We start from the raw sequence: 22,040 nt of genomic DNA, 5'->3' as shown, positions 1-22,040 counted from the left end.
TTTGCTTGCGGTTGGCTGACAGAAGAAGAAATTGTTCATCGACGTAATGCCTAAACTGTCAAACGCAAAGCAAAGTAATCGTTCTGCCTGTACTGATGTGGTAAGAGGAGGGCATGAAAATGAGATGCAGGTAATTAGGAAGTCTTTATACCGGTAACGTGTCTTTAATTTAACGACACCACAGACATAAATTACATAGTTCTAGATTAAAAACCATCCTGTTAATTCTTAACGCTCACTTTAAATAAATTTTAAAAAAAAACACCTTTTACTTCCCAGATGTAAGTACATCATTCAACACTGGACTTTTGGTTCCTACTTATTAAAAATGTCAAATACTTTACGACTTTCACACAAGTCATATTCTACAAGCTGGCCATTTCGCTTACCCAAGTTATTTTCTTTTAAGATATTTCTACTTTTTACTCTCGTCATGCATGACTAGACACAAAACAAAAAGTCTGAAGCACCTGTACCAAAAAAGACACGGGCAGACTGACATTTTAGTTTAAGGTGCCATCTTAGGGTTGTTTTCAATTATTTCCGGGTCTCCTCCAAATTTTGCCTGATCCTTCCTAAATTTGAACCACATAGAGTGGTTAAGGTCACACCCTGGAGACCTTCACTTCTTCCTTCCTGGCGTAATTGTTAGAGATGCAATGACTCGGCTCCCTGCAGCTCACCTTCCAACATTCAGGCGTGGGGTTGCGAATCCCCGTTCATCGCTGCTTGCAGCCGTAATTATCACGCCCTTTTTTTTTCTATCACTCCCACTCACTCCCCCTTCTCTGTCCCTTGGGTGATGCCTTTTTAATTTCATGCCCCTTGCTCCGGCAGTCGCTCTTTCAGAGTTGGAGACACCCGGCTCCCGAATAAACACAAATATGCACGCATGCTCTCCACTCGGCTTGCACATGAACATCTGTAAGTGGTGATCCACACCACGTTATGGCAAAGGCCTCATATCAGGAAGTTCCTACTGAAAAACAAAACAGATAAACAACAAAAAAAAACACACACACAGACTGTTTTCTCATTTATACATCACATCTGTCATTGTTGCAGTCATTCATCCAAAGGCATTGGCCGCATCCGGTTAACTGTGAACGCTAACTGTACTGGCATGCATACGTTTCTCCACGCAAACAACTCTCAGCCTGCGGGGGAGTAATCGTTTGTGATATTAATACTCGTGGATGATTGATGTTGTTCTTCCAACATTATGTTACGCTCTATTTGTGAACAAAAAGGCTCGCTTTCTTTCGCTCGGGATCATGTTGATATCCTGGCCGACCTGTCAGGCTGAGTTATGTTGAAATACAACTTTGATGGGCTGATTTCTGGGGAGGCTTGAATCAAGACAAAGACCTGCTTCATCATCAACCTGTGTGTGTGTGTGTGTGTGTGCGCGCGTGTGTGTGTTTTTGTGTTTGTATGAGAGGTGTGTGGGTGTTCTGCCTGTGGTAATAATCTGCGCCTACGGCTGCACATCTGCAAAGGTTCATTAACCCTGAAAGATCAGTGAGTCACATTCGATGCTCCATCGCATCTTGCAGGCCGGCAGCCACTGAATGTGCACACCTCCCTGCCATCATGTGGAACGTTTATATGGGTCAAAATATTTATGAGCCGCCCTACCTTTATGTAGTTAATTTAACTTTATGAAAGTGGAATATCGTTTTCTGGCGGTTGCCTGTCTGTGACTCATACCTTGCCTTACCTTGAAAAACATCATCACCTCATGCTTAAGTTGTTTGTAGTGTGATGATTATGACCACACATGACAGTGGTGGCCTTAGGCTGGAAATCCATTTGGACAATTTTGGTTGTCTTTCATGAGAGACAAACTTGCCCAGCAAATACAGTCAAACTTCTAAGGTCATACAGTACATTTCAAAAATCATCCAAGACTGGCCAATGCACAATATAATAATAATTATATACCGGTGTGTGTGTGTGTGTGTGTGTGTGTGTGTGTGTGTTTATACCTGCTGTTTTACAATTTACCTGCTGTTTTTATAATTTCATATGTACCTGTGGCGAGAAAGCGAAGCATGGAGAGTCTCCGTTACCAAAATGCATAGGTGCTGTCAGTGACTGAGGTGATCAATCATTGTCAAGTGCATAAATACAACTCAGTATTCACAGGGTTGCAGTCTTTCTGATGCAGTGCATCTGTAGCTGTGCAGTGCTCAATCCCTTTGTGTCCGGGAAGGCCACAAACTCTTTTTTTTCCCTGTCCACTTAACTTATTTTTACATGTGTATGCCCGTCAAGAGCATGATAAAGTGCCATGTGCAACTGCAGTGTGACTCACCTTTGTCATTCGCCATTGATATTCTTTATCACGATTGTCTTTTTGTTTTTGCAATTTACAGTCAACAGTGGCTAATGTATTTTCACATTTACAGTTATAAAAATGACACGTGCTTCTCTAATCAGGCCTACATCACTGTTCATTTAGTTTTTTTGTTTGTTTGTTTTGTTTTGAACAATGAATAATATTTATTTTTGCACCTGTATGACAGTCAAGAATGTTTTAAAATAACATTATTCACATTCACGTTTGTCATTTCACTGAATGTCTTATTTTTACTATTGAATATTAACAGTGGTTATTTTACACAAAGAGTTAATAATGTGAGAAAAACAAATGACGTGAACAGCATGACTTACCAGCGTATTCGGCCTTTGTCATTAGTTAAGACAGAATGTTGTTCGGTTTTATTGAATGTAATATTCGTCACTTATTTTTACACTTTTACAACACTTAATGTTCAAATTTCATATACAAATTGCATGTGCATTTTGAACTTGTGACGGATAATTTCTATTTCCTATGAGGAAACAGTCCAAAATGTGAACAAGCAAAGGGTCATCCCTGGTTTCATATTCTGAAACAGATTGTGCTGTACTTGGGGTATCAGATTTGATTTGTGCCGGTCCTCCCATGGAAAAGTGTGTTTCTTTTCAGGGACGCTTTGAATGAATAAACCACAGGCATCGCTGTGACCAATTTTCTTTGGAGCCACAGCAATCATTCCTTTGAATATCGTTCACAGTGGGGTCCGGTATAATCTCCTGTAAAAGATCGTTTGAAAAGCTTATCTCGCTCTCTCGTCTCTCGCATGACGGTTCTTCACTCGCACCCCTGCCCATATTATATGTGGTCTGTCCGAGTGGGAGGATGAGGGTATTCCGCGGCAATGTGGGGGACCAAGTCAACATGCAGAATAATCCCTAATGCCCATTGTTATGCTCAAGGCGACTCCCGCCCACTTGCAGCACAGCTGGGAACCAACTTCATTGTCCTCTTTTCCCTCTGTCACTTTCTGTCTTTCTCACGAGCAGAACACACACACGCGTGCACATTTGAGCTCCTATCCCAGTGAGGGAGATTATTGACGTTCCCTCGCCTTCAACTATCACAATTAAACGCCTAACTACAGTTACTCAGTTCCACCCTAACTCGTAAACATAAGACTGATTTACTCACTGTGCAATGTTGCTTTTTTTTTTTTTTTTTCCTGGAGCATCGCCATCACTGTGTGGGATTTCGAGCGTCTCCGCTGAGTAGTCCCACCACACCGTCTGACTCTTTTGCAGAGACAGTGACGCTCTTCAGGCATCTCTGTTAGGATTTTTTTGCCTTTGCCCTTAAACTGTCTGTGGAAGTGTGTGTGAATAAAAAGAGCAAGCAAAAATATAGTCTCATCAAGTCAAACTGGCCCCCATAAAGACACACACTATCCCTGTGTCTCGGGTACCTGCTGTCTCTTAGCAACTAGAACTGGCCTTATTGGCATTGTGTCAGTTTGACCTGACAAGTGACAACCCATTAAAAAAGTAGAACAATGAATCATAAAAGTTAAGCCAACACCAATGACTTTTTTTGCACCAGTATTGATAAAGAAAACTGCAGATAGTGACAGAAAGTTTCATTTTAATTACAGGATATTGATGGGAAACTCATCGAAACACATCTTGAAATTCAGACTGTTACTGCCCTTGACAACATTTTATTTTCTGCTTTTGTTCTGAACGTAATTATTCGGGCATGTATCATTTTGATCTGTACTCTTTTGGAGAAGTGTTCTCCAACCTTTTTTTAACGGCACAAACGCACATTTTGCCCGGCTGGCATATAATGATAAAAAGGAATGATTTTCAATGAACATCAAATCAATTCCGAATAATGGTAACAGTTTAAAAATGAAACATATTTTAGATTTCAATGATTTGCGACTCAAGGGTCGCCACCAGCTGGGTCAGGTGGACGAATCCTCGGACCTGCGGGTTCGCCTCCACTGTGAGAGAGGTTGCGCGCCACATCTGGAAAGAGCCTCTGCCTCTTCCATGTGCACATGGCACACTCCTCCTCCGCTGAGCAGCGAGACTAAGAAGCCACATCTGACCCGGTCAGGCGGCGACCCCTCCATGCTCAGCCACCAGGGCATATCCCTGACTCGATGAAGGTGAAGGGCCTGTCTGTAAAGGATTTTGAGATTCTTCCACTCAACAGGAAAAGTCACCAAATGGCCTGTGGCTTGCTACCGGTCTGTGGCCGGGTGGTTGGGAACCTTTGGTGTTGAGTCCATTTTGACTTAGAATGAAGCTATCAATTTTGGTGACTTGCCCTATAAACAGGCAACAGCTCCCAAACCAATACTGTCAATAAAAATTCATAGAGGACCTTACGTAAGAATAAATAGCGTTAAAAAAAATCCCTCCCATGCTTTTCCACACATATGGTTTTATCATCATATTCGACAGTTTCAAGCGTAGAAGTTGGGGTCCTGCGTTAAATAGCCCCAACTTTGTCTTTTTGCCAGAGTAAGTGAAGTAGAGCTGTCTGCCTCCCTGACTGCCTCATGTAATATTCATTGCAAGGTTCCCATGGTCTCGGAGACCCTGCAGTTATTTATTCATAGACATGAATGCCTCAAATGACCTCTGACACGTACACACTTGTCACAGAGAGGAAGTGTTGCCTTCTTAATACACACACTCACACACACACACACACACAAGAAATACACAAATGTTTAGCTGACCAGTCGCTAACCTCTTCACTGATGTAACAGGTTGTTTGAAATGGGCTAGCAGTAGCAGCCTGTATGCTTTCACCAACGTGGTTGAGTTTTCTACAATTAGAATTCACGGCCCTGAAGTGAAAATTATTTTAAAATGTTCGACCTGTATCCAGGAGCTTACATCAGTGTAATTCCATCCTTCTTTTTTTTGGCCGGGGGGTGGGGGGGGGGGGGGTGATAAAGCAGTATCAGAAACAGCTTATCTTGACTTCTGCAAACCAGTTGTCACCCGCATTGTGTCATTAGCGCGAAACACAGGGTGCCGAGACACTGCCAACGCAGGCCTAAATCACAGCTTTTTACATTGCCGTCTTGCTGCAAGAAGATAAGGCGTGTGTATCCATGCGCTGAAGGATGTGCTTGTGTGTTTCGGTGAACGATAAGGTGATATATGAGTTGACTCATTGACTTGAGTTGTAGACTTGACGTGGGCCACAATGCACCTGTCTCATCCATCGTGGCAAGCAGAGGAGTAATAAGCGCCACAAGTGGGCTTTATTCTTCTATCATGTCAGCCCCCATAGAACATCTAAATTTCTCGCACACACAACAAGCCTTTAGACGTACGGAAATTTCGCTAAGCCGACACGTGGAAGTGATTCTTTACATTCGTTGATCCTTTTTCAAGATTTATTTGGATCTTTTTTCAAACACTTACTGTTTGATGAGGAAACCAAATCCCAAACATAAATAAATGGAGGCTCTGGAGAAAGCTTTACCGACATCTGCATGGTAATTTAAATACCTCAAAGGTCAGTTTGAAGTGAAGGAAAGTGATTGTTTTAACCTAAAATATTTTTATGCTGTGGTAGAACGGTAGCATATTAGTTATCTGCTGGATATGAGGCTCAGCTTTGACCCTAAAACTTGCATGGGTGGTGGTATGCTATTGCTAGCTCATTAATCCAAATGCAAATATTATGCTAGTAGCATGAGGCTTAAACTTGTATGTTTAGCCAGTGATGCTAACGAAGCTAGCTACGTGCTATTTTTTTGTTTGACGTCAAGTTGAATTTTGCTTTTGGATGTTTGTAATAGTCACAAACGAGAGAGGACATTAAGAAAATTGGAGTTTTGCATTAGTGCTATACAATTGGCTAGTGAGCTTTTTGCGTCATCCCGATATGTTGGTGAGCTTGTTGGGCATAGCAACAGGAACGAAGAGATACAAATGGTCTTTTAACCCTTTGTGCTCATTTTTCACTCGGGCCTGCTCTCTTGTATGGCTCAGTGCAACTCTTCACCACAACCAAGTGCATGCGGTCCATTAAGTGCCTCCGAGTGTTGATTGAAATAGCCCCTGACGGTGTATTGAAGTGACAGTCCTCTGATCTGCCGTCCCGTGGCTGTGCTTAAGAGTGGTGGCTCTGTCAGCGCATCAACTCAATAACTCTGACCTCGGACCAGCACTTCCAGGAAAAGCTGTCATTCGATACTCAGCATCCGTTTTCCACTCTCTAGGTTGACGCTCGTTCTCAAAGAAGCATCTTTAACTAGTTTAGTACGCGCGTGCGGAGTGTGAGGCTATCCATATTGACTTTGTTACCTTTCTAAAGGACTAGTTGCTTTGCTTTAACCCCCACTGAGTGCTTTGCATTAGCATTAAATGCGCAGACTTCTTTCCTGGCTTTCCTGAGAGATTAGACATAATTGTTCCGAGCTCGGTTCACACTCACACCTATGGGCGATTTAGAGTCTCCATAAACCTGCCATGTCTGTTTCTAACCTTCGGTAGGAAGCCAGAGTAGCCAGCAAAACTCCACGCATGTACTCCACTGTAATGGTTTGTTGTTGTTTTTTAAAAATAATCATTGTAAAAGTTGCTGTTTGCTTTTATGTTAATCCAACATTTTGTGAATGAAATGTTGCTTATTCTAACAGTCCTACTGAGGTTTTATTTATTCTTAGAAGTGTATTGCTGCCTGGATCAAATGCCTTATAGGCTGTTAATGACCCACAAGTCATCGGTTCCCCACTGCTGTTCTTAACTATAATTAAAATCCGCACGACTCAAACTGTAATCCACGCTTGTATTGTGCGCTAACATTAAGTGGACTGTTCTGTCCTGTTAGCGTACGATAAGATAACACAGTTATGACGTTGAAAGGGAATTACACCAAGAAAACCCCAAAATAAAGTTGGAACATTAAGCTTCCAAATAACACTTTCGCTCTCAGTTTTCAGGTCCATTGGAGCTGTTCTCGGGGGGCTAATTAGCGCAAAAAACAAAGATACCTTCGATGCGCAGAGCTAACAAGGTTCACGCGGCGCGAGAAATCACGTTCCGCGCAGATGCTGCGACTGTGAGCTGAAACATAATGCCTGAATCAAGGGAATACTTGGTTCTGTAAAATCTCACAAAATAACAACCACTGATAAATTTGTGACATTGCAGGGGGTGGGGGGGGGCAAAATAAGAGCTGTGATATAATGGAGGGAACATCATTGGTATGGATACCTGCAAACTGGATGTAATACATTGTTTAAATTTGTTGTAAGTGTTGCACAATTGTAAGGCAAAATATAAATTATGACATCGTTTCCTAGTGATATGTAATGGCACTAATATGGGCCCACTGAGAGGTGTATGTTTCCCCTAGCCACCGTCGTCCTCCCATCTTTTATCCGCATTCTCTTTCCTCTATTGTCTACCTTGACGGATGGATGAGGCTCGGCTGCGTCCGGGAGCAAAGCCTCGCTATCCCCCAACACGTCTTCGTCATGATGGATGCCACTCAGCCGCCGCCCTCCATGGCTCAGCTTGACTGCCAGTGAAAGCCTTGGACACACTCCGAAACACAAGCAGACATAATGGCAGAGGAAATGAGGGTGAATCGAGAGCCGGTGAGGCGGGATAGATTTTCTCCCGTCTTTCTTCAGCGTATTAACTCTTTCTTTCACTTCACGGGTGGCAGGAAGGCGCACCGGCCAAATGTACGTGCACATGTGGTATTTTGGGGCCTACAAATTCACGAGGACATCATGAATCATTTACAGTGAAAGCAGAGATGTGGGCAGCAGTTAAACCGCATTCCGTGTGTGTGTCTGTGTGTGTGTGTCTGTGTCTCAAGCCCTCATGTGGACTTGATAAGTTCCACTGACATTGTGTTTTCTCTTGGTGGTTGCAGAGTGTTCCAGTTTGGGTCCACTGTGTGTTTCTCATTGGCCGCCGAGCTGTAGATGATTAGAGCGCAGTCCATCCATGAAATCCCCTTTTGCGTCCCATCGAAACGAGAGGATGTGTGCGCGACATCAGAAGCGTGACAGACGCACAGTGTTGTTTTAGCTGAAGTTTTCACCATTGGAATAACACCAACCGTCTCCAAAATGTCTCGTAGCGAGTTCGATGTATAGATGATGACTGTGCTGTGACAAGCCATGGGGTCCCTTGGAAATGAGATAATGCTGCATGATGACTTATTTCCTGAAGCCCACATGAATAAACACAGAGAGCGTGAACGTTGAGGAAAGCAAGACGATAGCAAAGTGACACACGGTTCCCCGCTCCTGACATTCTCCGCAGCTGTTTGTTCTACTCACTGCGAGACTGCGGTTGATGTGAGATTTCAAAATAGGAGAAATGTTAAGCATGTCTACAGAGACAAACAGATGCGCTTCACTTGCGCGCCGTTCAGAATTGCTGGCAGATTTGTTCTTTGTGGATGACTATATTTGGACCGTGATTAAAAACTCTGAAGGCGCACTTTTCGAGATAAACTGGATTTTATGAAGCCAATTCAAGTAGAACTGAATTAGCCTCATAGTGACAAGGTAGAACAGTTAGCATACACAGGCAGGAGCCCGTGCATCAGCTTTTGTGTTCGCATCTATTTAAAGTTTTTATAGTGATAACAAATCATTGTGAAGTATTATATTGTTCTGTCGGGGTTTGGAGTTGTTGCGGTGATGTGTTGGAAGATGATGTTAACTGTGTTTTTTTGTTATATCCTCAAATATGTGAAATGTTCTTTTATGCCACACATCGGCCTCTTTCCTATGTGGATGTAAACTGGGTACTTATGCGATGCATGTAGGTGAGAGTGCTTGGAAGGTAGACTAGACAGATAAATGTGCGTGAATCTGCTCGATTGTTTTAAGTAGCACACTGTGCAGTGTGAATGTTGCCGTTGTTATTTCGCAGTTTTTTTTTCTTATTATTTTGTGATGTTGATGGCGTTATTAGGAGGTGGATTAGGTGACTAAATACCCACTCGGTTGCCTATTACAGACTTGCTAAACACAGGTTTTATCTATGCCAACAATTCTTGTTGCTTTTCTCATTCACTTGTATATCATATCTGTTTATTTATGTATGCATGCTTCCCATTTACACTGCTGCTCTCGTTCCTATTGCCTCATTTCTTTTTTACACTTCTTTGATATACTATATCCCCATTACAACACTCTTAAAGCCATTTTTTTCTAGCACCTTTAACGGCGCTGTAGGTACAATGTATAATGTCAACATTATTTCCTTACACTGTATATCAACCGCCCCCCCCCCCCCCTCCGCCGATCACGACAACCATCGCTACATGTGGATGTGCTTTAATGTCAGTCCTAAACACGGAGACAGAACCAAGACACAACCACGAGGAATGTTTATAATTTACGTAGCGTAAAAGAGAACGTGTGGAGAGAAAGAATGACAACGGAGGGTGGCGAGATTGTCTTGACCACACACAGAAACACTTATTCACTCTCTCTGGGCCACACACACGCACAAGCACGCGCGCACACGCACACACCTGTGTTTTGGAACGCACCCAAAGGCCCTGCAGCTTGAATCCTCACCCCCCCTTCCCCAACCCCGCCCCACACACACACTCTTAACACCTCCTCTTTTTTTTTTCATTTGCTTGACACTGCAGCTTTATTCTCCTCTGCAGGTCTTTGTATCACAGCCAACAAAATGTCTGCACATCATTTTCTGAACAAATGGTTCTTTATACTGTACACTCAAACCTCAGGTATGAGGAGCGATCAAGAGCTAATATGTGTTATTTAGTTTATTCTCATCAGGGCTCTTCTATTACTTCCATGTAATGACTTAGTTCATGTTTGTGAAGGTTTGTCTGCGCTTAGCTGCCTCTTCAAAGCAGCTGTAGAGAGGGTGCACACTTCCATGCCAGGTCTGATTATGCCATCCCCAACGCCACACCTTGCATTGTTTAAAATACTTTCCTTGACCTACTCAAAGACCAGCCAACCGACCGCCCGGACAAATCTTTTTTCTTTTGACCATAACGAAATATAACTTCACCCTTTCAACCTACCAGCATACCAATCTCAACTCAACTATACATACTTAAGTACCTACCTGCTTATTAGTATTGCAACATAATTGTGACAGCTTACTGAAAGACTTGTAATTATGCAATCAACAGCAGGGCGTGATGCCCCCCCTTTTTTTTTTTTTGTTAAATCCAGTCTTTTAATATAATTGTTCACGTCACAAAAACAAATGCGACTTCGAATGTGAACGCAACACGGCCGTGATGTTACTACCTCCGTCATGTACAGTAAAACCATCCGGAAATGCCACTGAGTGCTTCGATGTTTTATTTAGGCAGTGGAAACATACACCGAGTAACTCATTGGGCTATTTCAAAACAATTTGTGTTGTCATGGTTTGTCTGTTAATGTAAAGCCATGACTCATTTGAACAGTGGGTGTATCTTCAATCTTTTACTGGTGATGACAGGACGAGGCACCCATGGGTGCGCTGTGGTTTTTTTGCCTGTGTACTACGTCTTTTTTTTTTTTTTTTTTTTTTGCTGTGAAGGGAGGAAGAAAGTAGTTGGCAGTTAGTGGCAGCACACTGCCACTACTTTTAACAGTCCCCCACACACCCCATTAACTGGCTTAATGAGAACGTAATCAGGCGCATTCCCGTGCCTGCTTTCTGTCTTTTTCACTCCTTGGATAAAATGAAAAGTGTGTTGGCAGGGTCACTTACTGCGCAATTGATTCTCGAAATGTCGAAAATAAACACCGTTTGAGCACCCTTGAATAGGCACACTGTGTGCACCCTTTTTGAAAGTGTCAGCAATTTTGCTTCGTGCGACATTCACTAGACATAAAATTTTGATGTTTTCTCAACCCTCATTTTATCGCGCTTCACAAGACACAGATGAATGTTCGCCTGCATGAAGGTCACAATCGGAGTAAGACCCTGAAAAAAACAAACAAAAAAAAACTACAATCCAAAGAAAGATTGATTGTCGTGATGGGCCGGTAAAATGAGAGCAGTTGAGAAAGCAGCTACAGGAGGATTTCTGAGCCAAGTCTGCGCTGCTTTCAGAAAGTCAAGCTTTCTTGTTGAAAGATTTCTGTCCTGCACTTTCAAGTTGTTTTCTGAAATCCAAGTATTCAGCTTGCAGACAGCCAGCTGTGGTGAAGCTTCAGAAAGACACCTGTGGAGTAAATTTCGCAAATTCTTGATTGAAAAAAAAAAGTATTTCTTTACATTTATTCTTTAAGAAAAAAAAAAACAAATACTGTAGCTTTTGTAATAATTACCCAAAGGGCAATTCTGTAACTGCATTTTATTTTAGCAGTTAATGCAAGCAAAGACATTGTGAACTGAACTGTGTCAGGAATATTCTGAGTCATTCTCATGCACGATGCATACAACCTTAGTATCTAGTGGGAAAACAATATAAGCAATCCATCAAAAAGCCCGATCAATCTGTCTACTATTTGAACGTCTGCCGTCCACCGCCGACCGTGAAGGCAAAGGTTGTTTAAGGATTTGAAAGATGCGATTGTGTGTTTTGGCGTGGAATGCATGTGTCAATGCAGTTGTTTCATTTCTGATGTTTTCATTGAAACGTAGCATATACTAGGCTATATGTAGCGGCGACTCCCACACCGCAGCGCCAGATGCCTTGAGGCTTTCCACTGGAGATGTTTGACCCATTTGTCTTTCTCGATGTCCGAAATAACTCATTCGGCCTCTGCAACCTCAAATAATGATGCTCACCGATCGTCGAGTTCTCACGACCTTTGTGTCTCGAGCACGCAAGGGTTTCAGTATAAACCAGTTCTTTGTGGGTGTATGATTCCAACCGCCTTTTAAATTTTGTTGTTGTTAAAGTTGTTGGCTCTCAAGGGGAAGTTTGATTGTTCATGTTGAGGATTAAAAAAAAAAAAGTGTACTACGCAACTTCATCAGGACTGTGGCTTGAGGTTATTCTTTTGGCCCTTAATTGCTTTACTAAGCTAAGTGACTGTTGGCCGGGTCTCTCCCAGACACAGAGTGCCAAGATGTAACTCCGCAATTTGTGAATGATGATGCGGAGCTCAAAGTAAACATTACCTGCAATATATAAAATCTGTCATCCTCACAGCCTACTTCAATGGCACTCAAGAGAGCATAGACGTCCGCCGTCACCAAACAATCCAAATTTGGATCGCTGTATAACGTCATCTGCGTCTGACCTTCGCGTAAGTCTGGATTTTGTATCTTGCAGTATTTTGTCACGCCAATGCTCGACAAATTTTGCCACAAACGGAGCTCGATATCTCCACGCGGACCAAAAATTGTATCCCTTTCTTTCCTTTTGATGACCTTAAGGCATGTTCTAATACAACAATTCTGCCATCCAAAGAATAGTTTCATTTCAGTTTCGATACGACTGTGAAATCAAAACACTGTTCAGTCAAGACTGAGCATCGTTATCTTGGCAAAGGCAGAATGAATAGATCTTAAATTAGCTGAGCAAAATTTAACAGTCGAGCACAAATCAGTTACATCCTGATTGCTTCATCTTGTCACACAAATATAAAAAACACACACAAAAGCAGACTTTACCTACCTGCCATAAGTAACAATGTGTCTTTTTGCGACTGCGTTTATGCAACAACACTGAGCACGTTCTACCATGCTGAAGAGCATCGCCATTTATGCAGTTTACCGAGATAGCGATCGGAAGTTAATGATGTGAATCAGACAGGAACCAGACATGACTTTTCAACATAAGGCTAATCTCTCCACCAGGCGCCTTGAGCTATGTCTGATAGCGTTGCTAATTACACCACGGATTCTTGTAAACAATCCTATCAGTGCCAAACAACTATATTATTTGAAGCCCTAATATGACTCGCGGATTGAAATTCATACAGCAAAGGCACACCTAAAAACATCTGCGCGAGCCCATCATTAAGGGCTACAATGTGAATGAACTGTGAGCAGCGTCACTTATGGAGAGTCTGGCTACCTATTGAACAAAGTGCCCGTGTTGCGCATGAAGGTCAATCTAAGACCAGGTCTGGCACAGGCACACTCAGTTCACATACCTGTAATATAAAGAAAATACTTTCAAGCATCCCTTTGTGTTTGCAAACTGATATCATTCCAATGCTGCATTCAAGGCCCGAAAGCTTCAACTGGAGCCAAACGGTCTACAGATCATGCAAATGCTGCGAGACGCCGGCTCGTGACGAGCATCCGACTGTTTTGTTTTTATTGCACCCTTTTGGCTGAATAGAGTTGTACAAGTCGGGTGCGTTTTGCTCCTGTTTAATCTCACATTCTCAGAGCCCGAGGTTGTTTTACACAACAGACAGATTAAAACACACACATTTGGTATGATAGGAGATTAGAACGATGGAGAAACAAATGACTTTTTAGTGACGTTCAGGCATCAGCAACCATGGAGAATGTTTTTTTTTTTTTTTTTTTTTTTTTTGAACGACTTTGTAATCTTGGCACATACAGGTTTGTAAAATTGACTGAAAGTGCAATGATGTGCATGCCAGGCTAGCAGATAACAGTGTCACTTAAGAAATACTGTTTGTGTTCACTAAATGTCTTATTTATTACACAATGGCGCCAAGTATTTCACCGTGCGGTGTTCACAACCTCGAAATGCTGCATGTTAACGCTAGCCTCGATGATGGGAGAATAGGATGACGGAAAATATGTTTTTAGGGATGTTTACACATTAACAGTTGTGTGTGTGTGTGTGTGTGTGTATATATATATATATATATATATATATATATATATATATATACACTGTATACTGTATATATATATATATGGTGCACCACTCATGTGCAGAGGCCCCTAAGTGGAGGGGACATGTTTTGGTCTTCACTAACAATGCCAGATTGCCTGTTAACTGTAAAATGTCTGTTTTGAGTGCGGGAGTACTGTATACATTTCGAAGCATTGCAAGTTTAGATTAACCCGCTGACCATAGTGCCCCATATCCATCTTCGTGGCGAGCGCTGTAATTGTGCCTTATTTTAGGTAGTTCATGTTTCCTTGAAAATCCACTTCCAAACTAATCAGCAACGTCAAATCGCTCGCTTCCAAACTGAGTCAGCTTAGCCTTGGAAAAAAAAAAAAAAAAACGAGTCAGAGTGTGGCAACCACAGACTATGTAAAATACAGCATGCACCCCCACAGAAATGTTCTGTTTGCCATTTTAAGAATGTGTAAATGCAGAAGCCCCGCCGAGCCAAATTTAGTTGGAACTGTCAATGCGCAGAAGACTGCTGACTCCAAATCATGACCGCTGTGATTATTCCCCAAATGAAGACGGAGGGACAACGGCCATAAAGGCTTTCTAAGCAGAAGCGAGAAAGAGGACAATTGTTTTCTTGGCGCGCGAAACGGACTCTCGTTTATAAAGCTACTTTCCACAACTGCTAATCCAATCAAACGGCACTAAAAGTGGTGGAGTAGTTGTCTCTAGCCAATCGTATTATAGCATGCTAATGGGATTAGGGATCTTTTACAGCATGGATTGAATTTTACAACATAAGCATGTAACGTTTTAGTCACATCACCCCTGTCTGTCTTTTTGCTTCTTCTTCCAATTTCCCATCAAACAGTCATGTATCCTCTGCCATTGGCACCCTAATTTCAAATCATCCCTTATTGTCACCTGCTTGAAAAGATGAATTAGTCAACGTATACAATGCAAGGTTCGGTCGACCAAAAGCTTTCCTCTGTTGTGGAGCTATTATGAATATGCGTGTAGAAACCAGACGGCGATGCTTTTGCTCAATGTCCAAGTCAACAGTTCCGGTTCTCTTTCCCAGTGCTCCTTGCAAGGAAACATGGAGCCTTTTGAATATTTCGGAAAAGGTGCTAACAGAATTGCCCTTGGAGGAAATGACTCGTACGCAAAGTTATTGACGAGCGATGGATAAGGCAGCAAATCAAGCCAAAACCTGTTTTTTTTTTTGCTTTTTTCTTTTAAATGCCTTCCCACCTCATAAAGCTGCATGACACATTGTAACCTCAATTTTCTCTTTGTGCAAACAAAATTACGCTCAGGAGGATGTAATTCTGCAAAGAATGATGACCTCGTGATCATTTTGGGGACTATCGTGCATCCCCAGGAGTCCCTTGTCTCATGAAATCACTTCGTACTTTGCATCATGCCATCGCTCGCCGCAGCGTACGTGCACATTAAACAAGCAGGAGTCATCAGAGCCTCACGTGGAGCACTTGTGTCATCGAGATTTATAGATTGTGGAATTCGCGGTCACGCTCAAGCATCTTTCGTGGACGCCCTTAAGAAGACTGTTTACTTCTGTCCGCCTTGCGGGAGCCCCACGCGTGTACATCGGTCTGTTTGTCAAGACGGGCCTCATAGTTTTGCGGTGCCGTGTGCGCCGAAGAGGGGGCGGAGCCTTTCCGAAAAACGTTCGCAAACCATTTCAACTGCAGACAAAAGGACTGCGCTAATTAAAACCGTGGCTACTTTTGCTTTCCTCCCGCCACACTCTCATTTTCCACACGCATGCCTCATTGCTATCCAACATACTCCAACACGTGCATCCTAATGCTCAACGCTTATGTTCCTTTCGACAGCAGTTTCCCTAATGAATCAGGCCCAGTGACAACCTTTCACTGGCCAATGTCATGCAATTAGTTTGGTCTTTGTGTGCAGGCTCAATGCGGGGAACCTAACGCCCGTGAATGGGCAAAGCACGGCGATTAACCCGAAGCAGAGATGAGATGACGCTGAATAATGTCGACACTGTAAAATAATTCGGCATACAGACTCGACAGACTTTTCACAAGTTCAATTCAACACGTAAAACTCATTTGGATTCGCTAGCGACAATGCAGGAATGAAATGCTTTGGATTTTATTTGTCATTTTAATCATCTCTGACAGTTAGCGAAAGCCCTAAAATTGACCATCTCAAGAAATGACAATATTACAGAAGAACCAATCTAAATGTTTTTAGTGTATTAATCAGAGAAAGCATTCTTCTGCTGATTTAACATTCATATTTTGTTGGACACTACATTTATGGCTAATGTCCATCTCATGCCTTCTTGTCTCTGCAGAGATCTGAGCGAAAACCTCATCCAGTCCATCCCAAGAAAAGCTTTCAGAGGAGCCACAGACATCAAAAATCTGTGAGTGGGCTTCACTCGTGAACTCGGTGTATCGATATCGATGTAAAAATTGAGCATTATTTCCAATAACAGCCTATGACATCAGTCAACATATTTGGTATCGTTTAAGTAAATAAGTAAATCGACGTCTCCGGACAGTATCCATTTTCGACAACGACAGTGCTTGTCGCTGTTCTGGTTGAACCGAAGCCTCATTGTGTGAGAGGCAAGGTACCCCCTGGCTTGATCACCAGCCAATCGCGTCACATGTATCGTCAATCAACCATTCACACTCGCAGTCACTGTTTTAAATCCCTTTTCAAGAATCACATCTGATAGAAAAGGCGTGTCAAAAATCAGTTCGAGGTAAAAGAGATGCCTCGTTATCGCGAGATGGTCAGAGTTGTTCGTTGTGTACCCCCAGAGTGTGAAGTGGCTTGTGCATCATTGTGATCGAGCATACTAATACCGATATTGAATGCACAAAGATGCCTCATGGAGGTAACGATTTAGTTATTTTTGGCGGTACATGCACTATATCGGCTAATACTGAAAATGATAAGTCCCCTTTCCTCCTTCTCCTCTCTCCGGGGGGGGGAATACATGAGCTTCGATGAACAGTATTGATTTACCTTCGTCCATCAGTGTGCTGTTTACTGTTTGGATAATGATGAGCAGCGTTGGGGGGGGGGGGGGGGGGGTTGTGTGTTTCCTAACAAGCCCCCCTCTTTGTCTCGCAGTCAGCTGGATAAAAACCACATCGGCTGCATCGAGGACGGCGCCTTCAGAGCTTTGCGAGGCTTGGAAGTGCTGTGAGTATCTCCTTCCAGCGCAATCACATTCCATTTAAGGTCTCTGTAAAATGAAGACATTGTTTCGCTACCACGAATAACCATAACTAATGTATACACGTAATTATAGTGAACCTCTCCTCAAAGCCTCTCCCCCGTGTGTGCCTCTTGAGGGGGCCTGCATCATGAGGGTCCGACCGCCATTAACTCATTGTTCTACACAGTTGACAGCAAAATTCCCCTCGATCACATAAACACCCCTCCAACCCCCTCTCGCCTCCTCCTCGCTGCACCCGCTTCTATCCCGGGGTCAGCTTGTCATTTTGACAAGAGGGCTCCCACCACCAAGCATTCCCTCCAGGACCGATTGCTGTTTTGTTGCCATTTTTTATTGGGAAAAAAAAGAACTAATCAGCAACATACATATTTGCAAGCCTTTTGTTTGAGCGCTCGCCCTTCAACAAAGAAGTCACCGGTGCAGATTGGGCCACGGGGGCTTCAGCAGCCTTGTTATTTTTATAGTAAAAGACTGCTTTTTTCTCTCTCTCTTTTTTAGGGGGGTGGGGAGACCAACAAAAAGCCATTAAAGGCTGCTTTCATGGTGTGGATGCATTGCAGATGTAGTTGATAGGTTGTCATAATGGTGTAAAGGGGAATTGGGGGTTGTTTGTATACATTTTTAGGGGGTGGGGGGCAGTTGTGTTAAAAGATGGGGGTGTCTGGAGGGGTTCTGGTTGAAATATGGTAAAGGGTTATTAGGCTGATTGAAATGACCTGATTCCGTGGCTGCAGCTGATGCTCATGTGAATTGGCCTCCAGGTCGGGTTGATTGGGAGTCTGACGCGTGTGTATATTTGCATGCGTGCCCGCGTGTGTGTGTGCGTGCATGGGAGGTGTAGATGCTTTCCCCCATCTGTGGGGAATGAGGTGTTATATTCACAGCGGGGAGCCGCCACGGGACAGAATAGCGGCTAAACCGTTCTTTGTGAAGAATATGTTGAGCGCTGACCATGTTCTTGCTCTTTTGTTCCCGCAGAACCCTGAACAACAACAACATCAGCAGCATCCCCGTTTCCAGCTTCAACCACATGCCCAAACTGCGAACCTTGTGAGTGACACCTACTGTATTCGCTGTTTGAAATAACACTGCAAATTGCCTCCGTCGAGAAAGTGCTGAATTATATAGGGTCTTTTGTTCCAGACAGTGTTGGGGGGCCCCGCCAGAACCACAAACAACCACAACGGGGTCTGTAGCAAAGCCAAAAGCCATTATCCCCCCCGCATCTAAACACAACAACAACTGGCCCTTATGGACACGAATATCCCCTGGAGCCCTTTTGTGTATTGTGCAATGATATGATGACTACATGTAGAATTATGTACAAATGAAAACAATCATGGCAGCTGAAACGCTGAAGCCTTGTCTCCAATACCTTGCGGTAGCCCTCAGGGCTTCTTTGCTCCCGGCGGGGGTCCCGTTTTATAGCTTTTACTATTTGCGTGTATTGTCAGCATCCGCGCACATGGACACATGCTCCAAACGCCAGCGATAGCTATTCTCGACAAACGCAGCATACCAGGAATGCCATGTTTGGAGTGTCGGGTTTGGACGGCTCTTCTGCCTCGTCCAGAATGCCGCGTTCATAATCATTCGTGTAGCGTATTATTTTGTGAGTTTGGCCGCGGCGGTTGCTTGTAATGAACTCGAGGTTAGAGCAGACACGTTTGTGTTATTTGCGTCTGCACTCGCTGTCAAATTGACTGGCAATTGAGGTGGGGAAGATCTTCAAATAGCTCAGTTTCTTCCTTTTTTGGTTTGCTTTACAGCCGTCTCCACTCCAACAATCTCAACTGTGACTGTCATCTGGCCTGGTTGGCCCAGTGGCTTCGACAGCGGCCTACCATCGGATTGTTCACTCAGTGCACGGCACCGCCAGAGCTCAAAGGTCTCAATGTGGCCGAGGTTCAGAAACACGAATTCAGCTGCTCGGGTAAGATCTCCAACGTGTGACAAATGCCACAAACATTTTTGCATTGTTTTATGTGTAAACACCAACTTCTGAAAACGGCTAAATGATAGAACTGCAAGAAGCTTTTGTGTTCTCCTGGGAGCTACTGTGACCACTGACTGTAGGAGTTGTTACAGGGGAACACTTTTGGGGGATTTCTTTCCCATTGACTTGGCCCTGAGTCAAAACGACACCACCATAAATCCTTTATTAATTGTAGACCCTTTCCTAGATTGTTAATTGTCATAATGTGTTGAATTCAGAAATAGTAATGCAAATAACATTGAAACAAGCTTAACTTCAATGGAAAAAGTGGAAAATTAAAACATCCGTCCATCCATTTTCTGAACCGCTTGATCCTCACAAGGGTCGCGGGAGGTGCTGGAGCTTCTCCCAGCCGTCTTCGGGCAGTAGGCTGGGGACACCCCGAACCGGTTGCCAGGACAAGGGTTTAAAAAAGTGGACATGTCCCGGCAATCGAGGACGTTTGGTCACCCTACCTTATGTTGCGTCTAGCCTTTACTGGCTAATCAGATGTTTACCATACTACCAATAATACTTAGTGTGCATTTTCTTAAGAATTTGACCTGCTTTCAGAACTGAACAAGGATCCTCAAATGTCGGTCGGACCTAAACTGAAATCTTCTATCATGTCACAGGGGGCTGCTATCAACTAATGGCGTACGCTAGCTTCTCCTCAGCTAACCTGGCACCTTCAAAATTAAAAGACTTGTTTTGGCGGCCTCTTAGGATGCTACAAAAAGACCACAACAATACACGGATAGGCGTGACCAGAAGACTTTCTCAAGAAATATGACATTTTAGTGCAATTCCGAATTTCACAATCATTGCGAAATTCAGATACTCAGTTTTATTCATTCGGTGTTTTTGCTTGTGTCAAGATCATTTTGTCGTAACAGAGTATAAGGGAACATGTGCATGAGGTTATCATATCGGGACAAAGCAAAAAGCCGAATGAGAACCGCCGCTCCCCCACAAGGCCATCTCGCTACAACACCAGCTGCGATGGGTGGTTGACGTGTGTGTGTGTGCGCGTGTATACACCGCCACCCCCGCTCCCCAATATCTCTCTCAGTCACTCTCCATGGGTTGTGATTTTTATGCAGCCATACAGCATGACTGCACGGACCATTAACTATTCCTCGCCCAGGGAAAGTGACTCAAAGCGTGGGAGTGGAACCCTCGGCGATACGAAAAGCGAGTAGGGACTGTTGGAGTGCAAGATAAGGGTAGAGAAAGTTTAGGCTGCACTTCATGGGAAGCTGCAGTCCCCATTCCCAACATGATTAGTTGCCCGAGAGTTTCAATAACTAACCATCATGATTCCCACCATGAAAAAAAGACATAAAAAAACAGGACCAGCGTACGTCAATGGAGCCTATATTGTGAAGTCATGCAATTATACAAACGCACGTGCATGAACAATTGACCACAGGTTGAACTCCCTTTGAAGAACTCATGAGGCGACTTGCTTGCTGGCATTCACGCACACGCACACATCCACGCTACATATTTTTTGTATTTTCATGTGCTGCAAAATGTGTGTGTCATCTGTATGGGCTGAGACCAGGCCAGGCCACCTGCGGGGGATTTGGGGCAGGGTGGCGCTGAGTTGAGCAGAAAGGAGGATGGAGAAGCGAAGTAAAAGACGGAAGAATCGGGGAGAACGTGTTTTTGGTTTGGCTGCGCCATTCTGACATGTCGTCATTCCCTTTCAACTGGAAAAGCGTTCCAGCATTGTGAATTTTCAGTGCATAATGAGTGACAATTTTACTACTTCACACTCATCATTCCAGTTGTCCTTTGAAGTCTTTTATACATTCAAATCTGTGTCTCATTTTCAGTTTCAAGAAAGTTTTTTTCCATCAAAGCAAACAATCAATCAATACAAAAATTGTTTCGGTGCCACCTGACATTCTTTAAAATTTAAAAATAAAAAAACTAGATAAAAAGCTGTAAAACGCTAATTGCACAACTTCAATTTTGTCAATATATTGTAAATTCATCACAGTTTTACAATCCGTGAAAACAAAGTTGAAAATGATGTGGAATAATTCTGGGCTATTTGACAGAAAGAAAATGGCTTTTCCAGAAGACATCATCATCAAATTGAGGTTATATTGCCCAGTATAGAGTGCATGGGGGAGTGTAATAAAACACATCAATTGATCAATAAATATGAGAACTCCAAGTGAATTCCGTAGAAGACCTATGGTGTGTAGCCAGCGATAATATTGGATGAGGAGAGGAGAGAGTTCAAACGTGAAGACATGCCACGATGCAAATGGCAGCTCTTAGCAGTTTTTGTGCGCGCATATAACACCAGGGAGATGGAATTGGAATACGGTGGCCGTGAAAAGCATAGAATGGGGAAAACAGACCTTGTGCGAGCGCACGATTACATCAAAAAGCTTCGCTTCGAATCTACCTGTCAGCGAGCTGTCATTGTTCGCGCTGCTCCAGCTGCGCTATGCACTCTCCCTGATCCCCGGCCTGTCAAACGTGGCGCGTTCCATCCGATGGGAGCTCCGCTGTGCCCTATACCTGATCCCAGATCTGTCAAACCTCTGACATGCCGAGATCACACGGCCTCAGATCAGACTGTGTATTGCATCCGTGTCCACACAGGGTTTGCTGTTCTGTTTACCTCACTTCCCGTTCTGAGACTGGCCAAAATATTTGGTACACGATTTAACGGGATGCGTCAGAACTATGTACCCATTTTAGAAATGCCCCAGGCAAATAAAATGAGATCC

At 43.4% G+C, this 22,040-nt stretch overlaps 1 protein-coding gene across 7 annotated transcripts in view; it reads left to right on the top strand.

Annotated features, from left to right (window-relative positions):
• The window catches only part of slit1a (slit homolog 1a (Drosophila)), a 92,128-nt gene that overhangs the window by 33,873 nt on the left and 36,215 nt on the right, over positions 1 to 22,040 (top strand). For all 7 annotated transcript variants that reach the window (XM_086122212.1, XM_086122210.1, XM_086122207.1 and 4 more), the window contains exons 5-8: positions 16,413 to 16,484; positions 17,204 to 17,275; positions 18,291 to 18,362; positions 19,082 to 19,245. In XM_086122212.1, coding sequence (XP_085978338.1) covers positions 16,413 to 16,484; positions 17,204 to 17,275; positions 18,291 to 18,362; positions 19,082 to 19,245 — 380 coding nt within the window. The remainder of the gene's footprint in view (positions 1 to 16,412; positions 16,485 to 17,203; positions 17,276 to 18,290; positions 18,363 to 19,081; positions 19,246 to 22,040) is intronic.

Source organism: Hippocampus guttulatus, chromosome 10 (genome assembly GCF_054856545.1).
Source record: "Hippocampus guttulatus isolate MCC_2025c chromosome 10, RoL_Hgut_1.0, whole genome shotgun sequence".
NCBI lineage: Eukaryota > Metazoa > Chordata > Actinopteri > Syngnathiformes > Syngnathidae > Hippocampus > Hippocampus guttulatus.
Note: the sequence above shows the minus strand (reverse complement) of the source record. Positions and strands in the feature narration are given on the sequence as shown.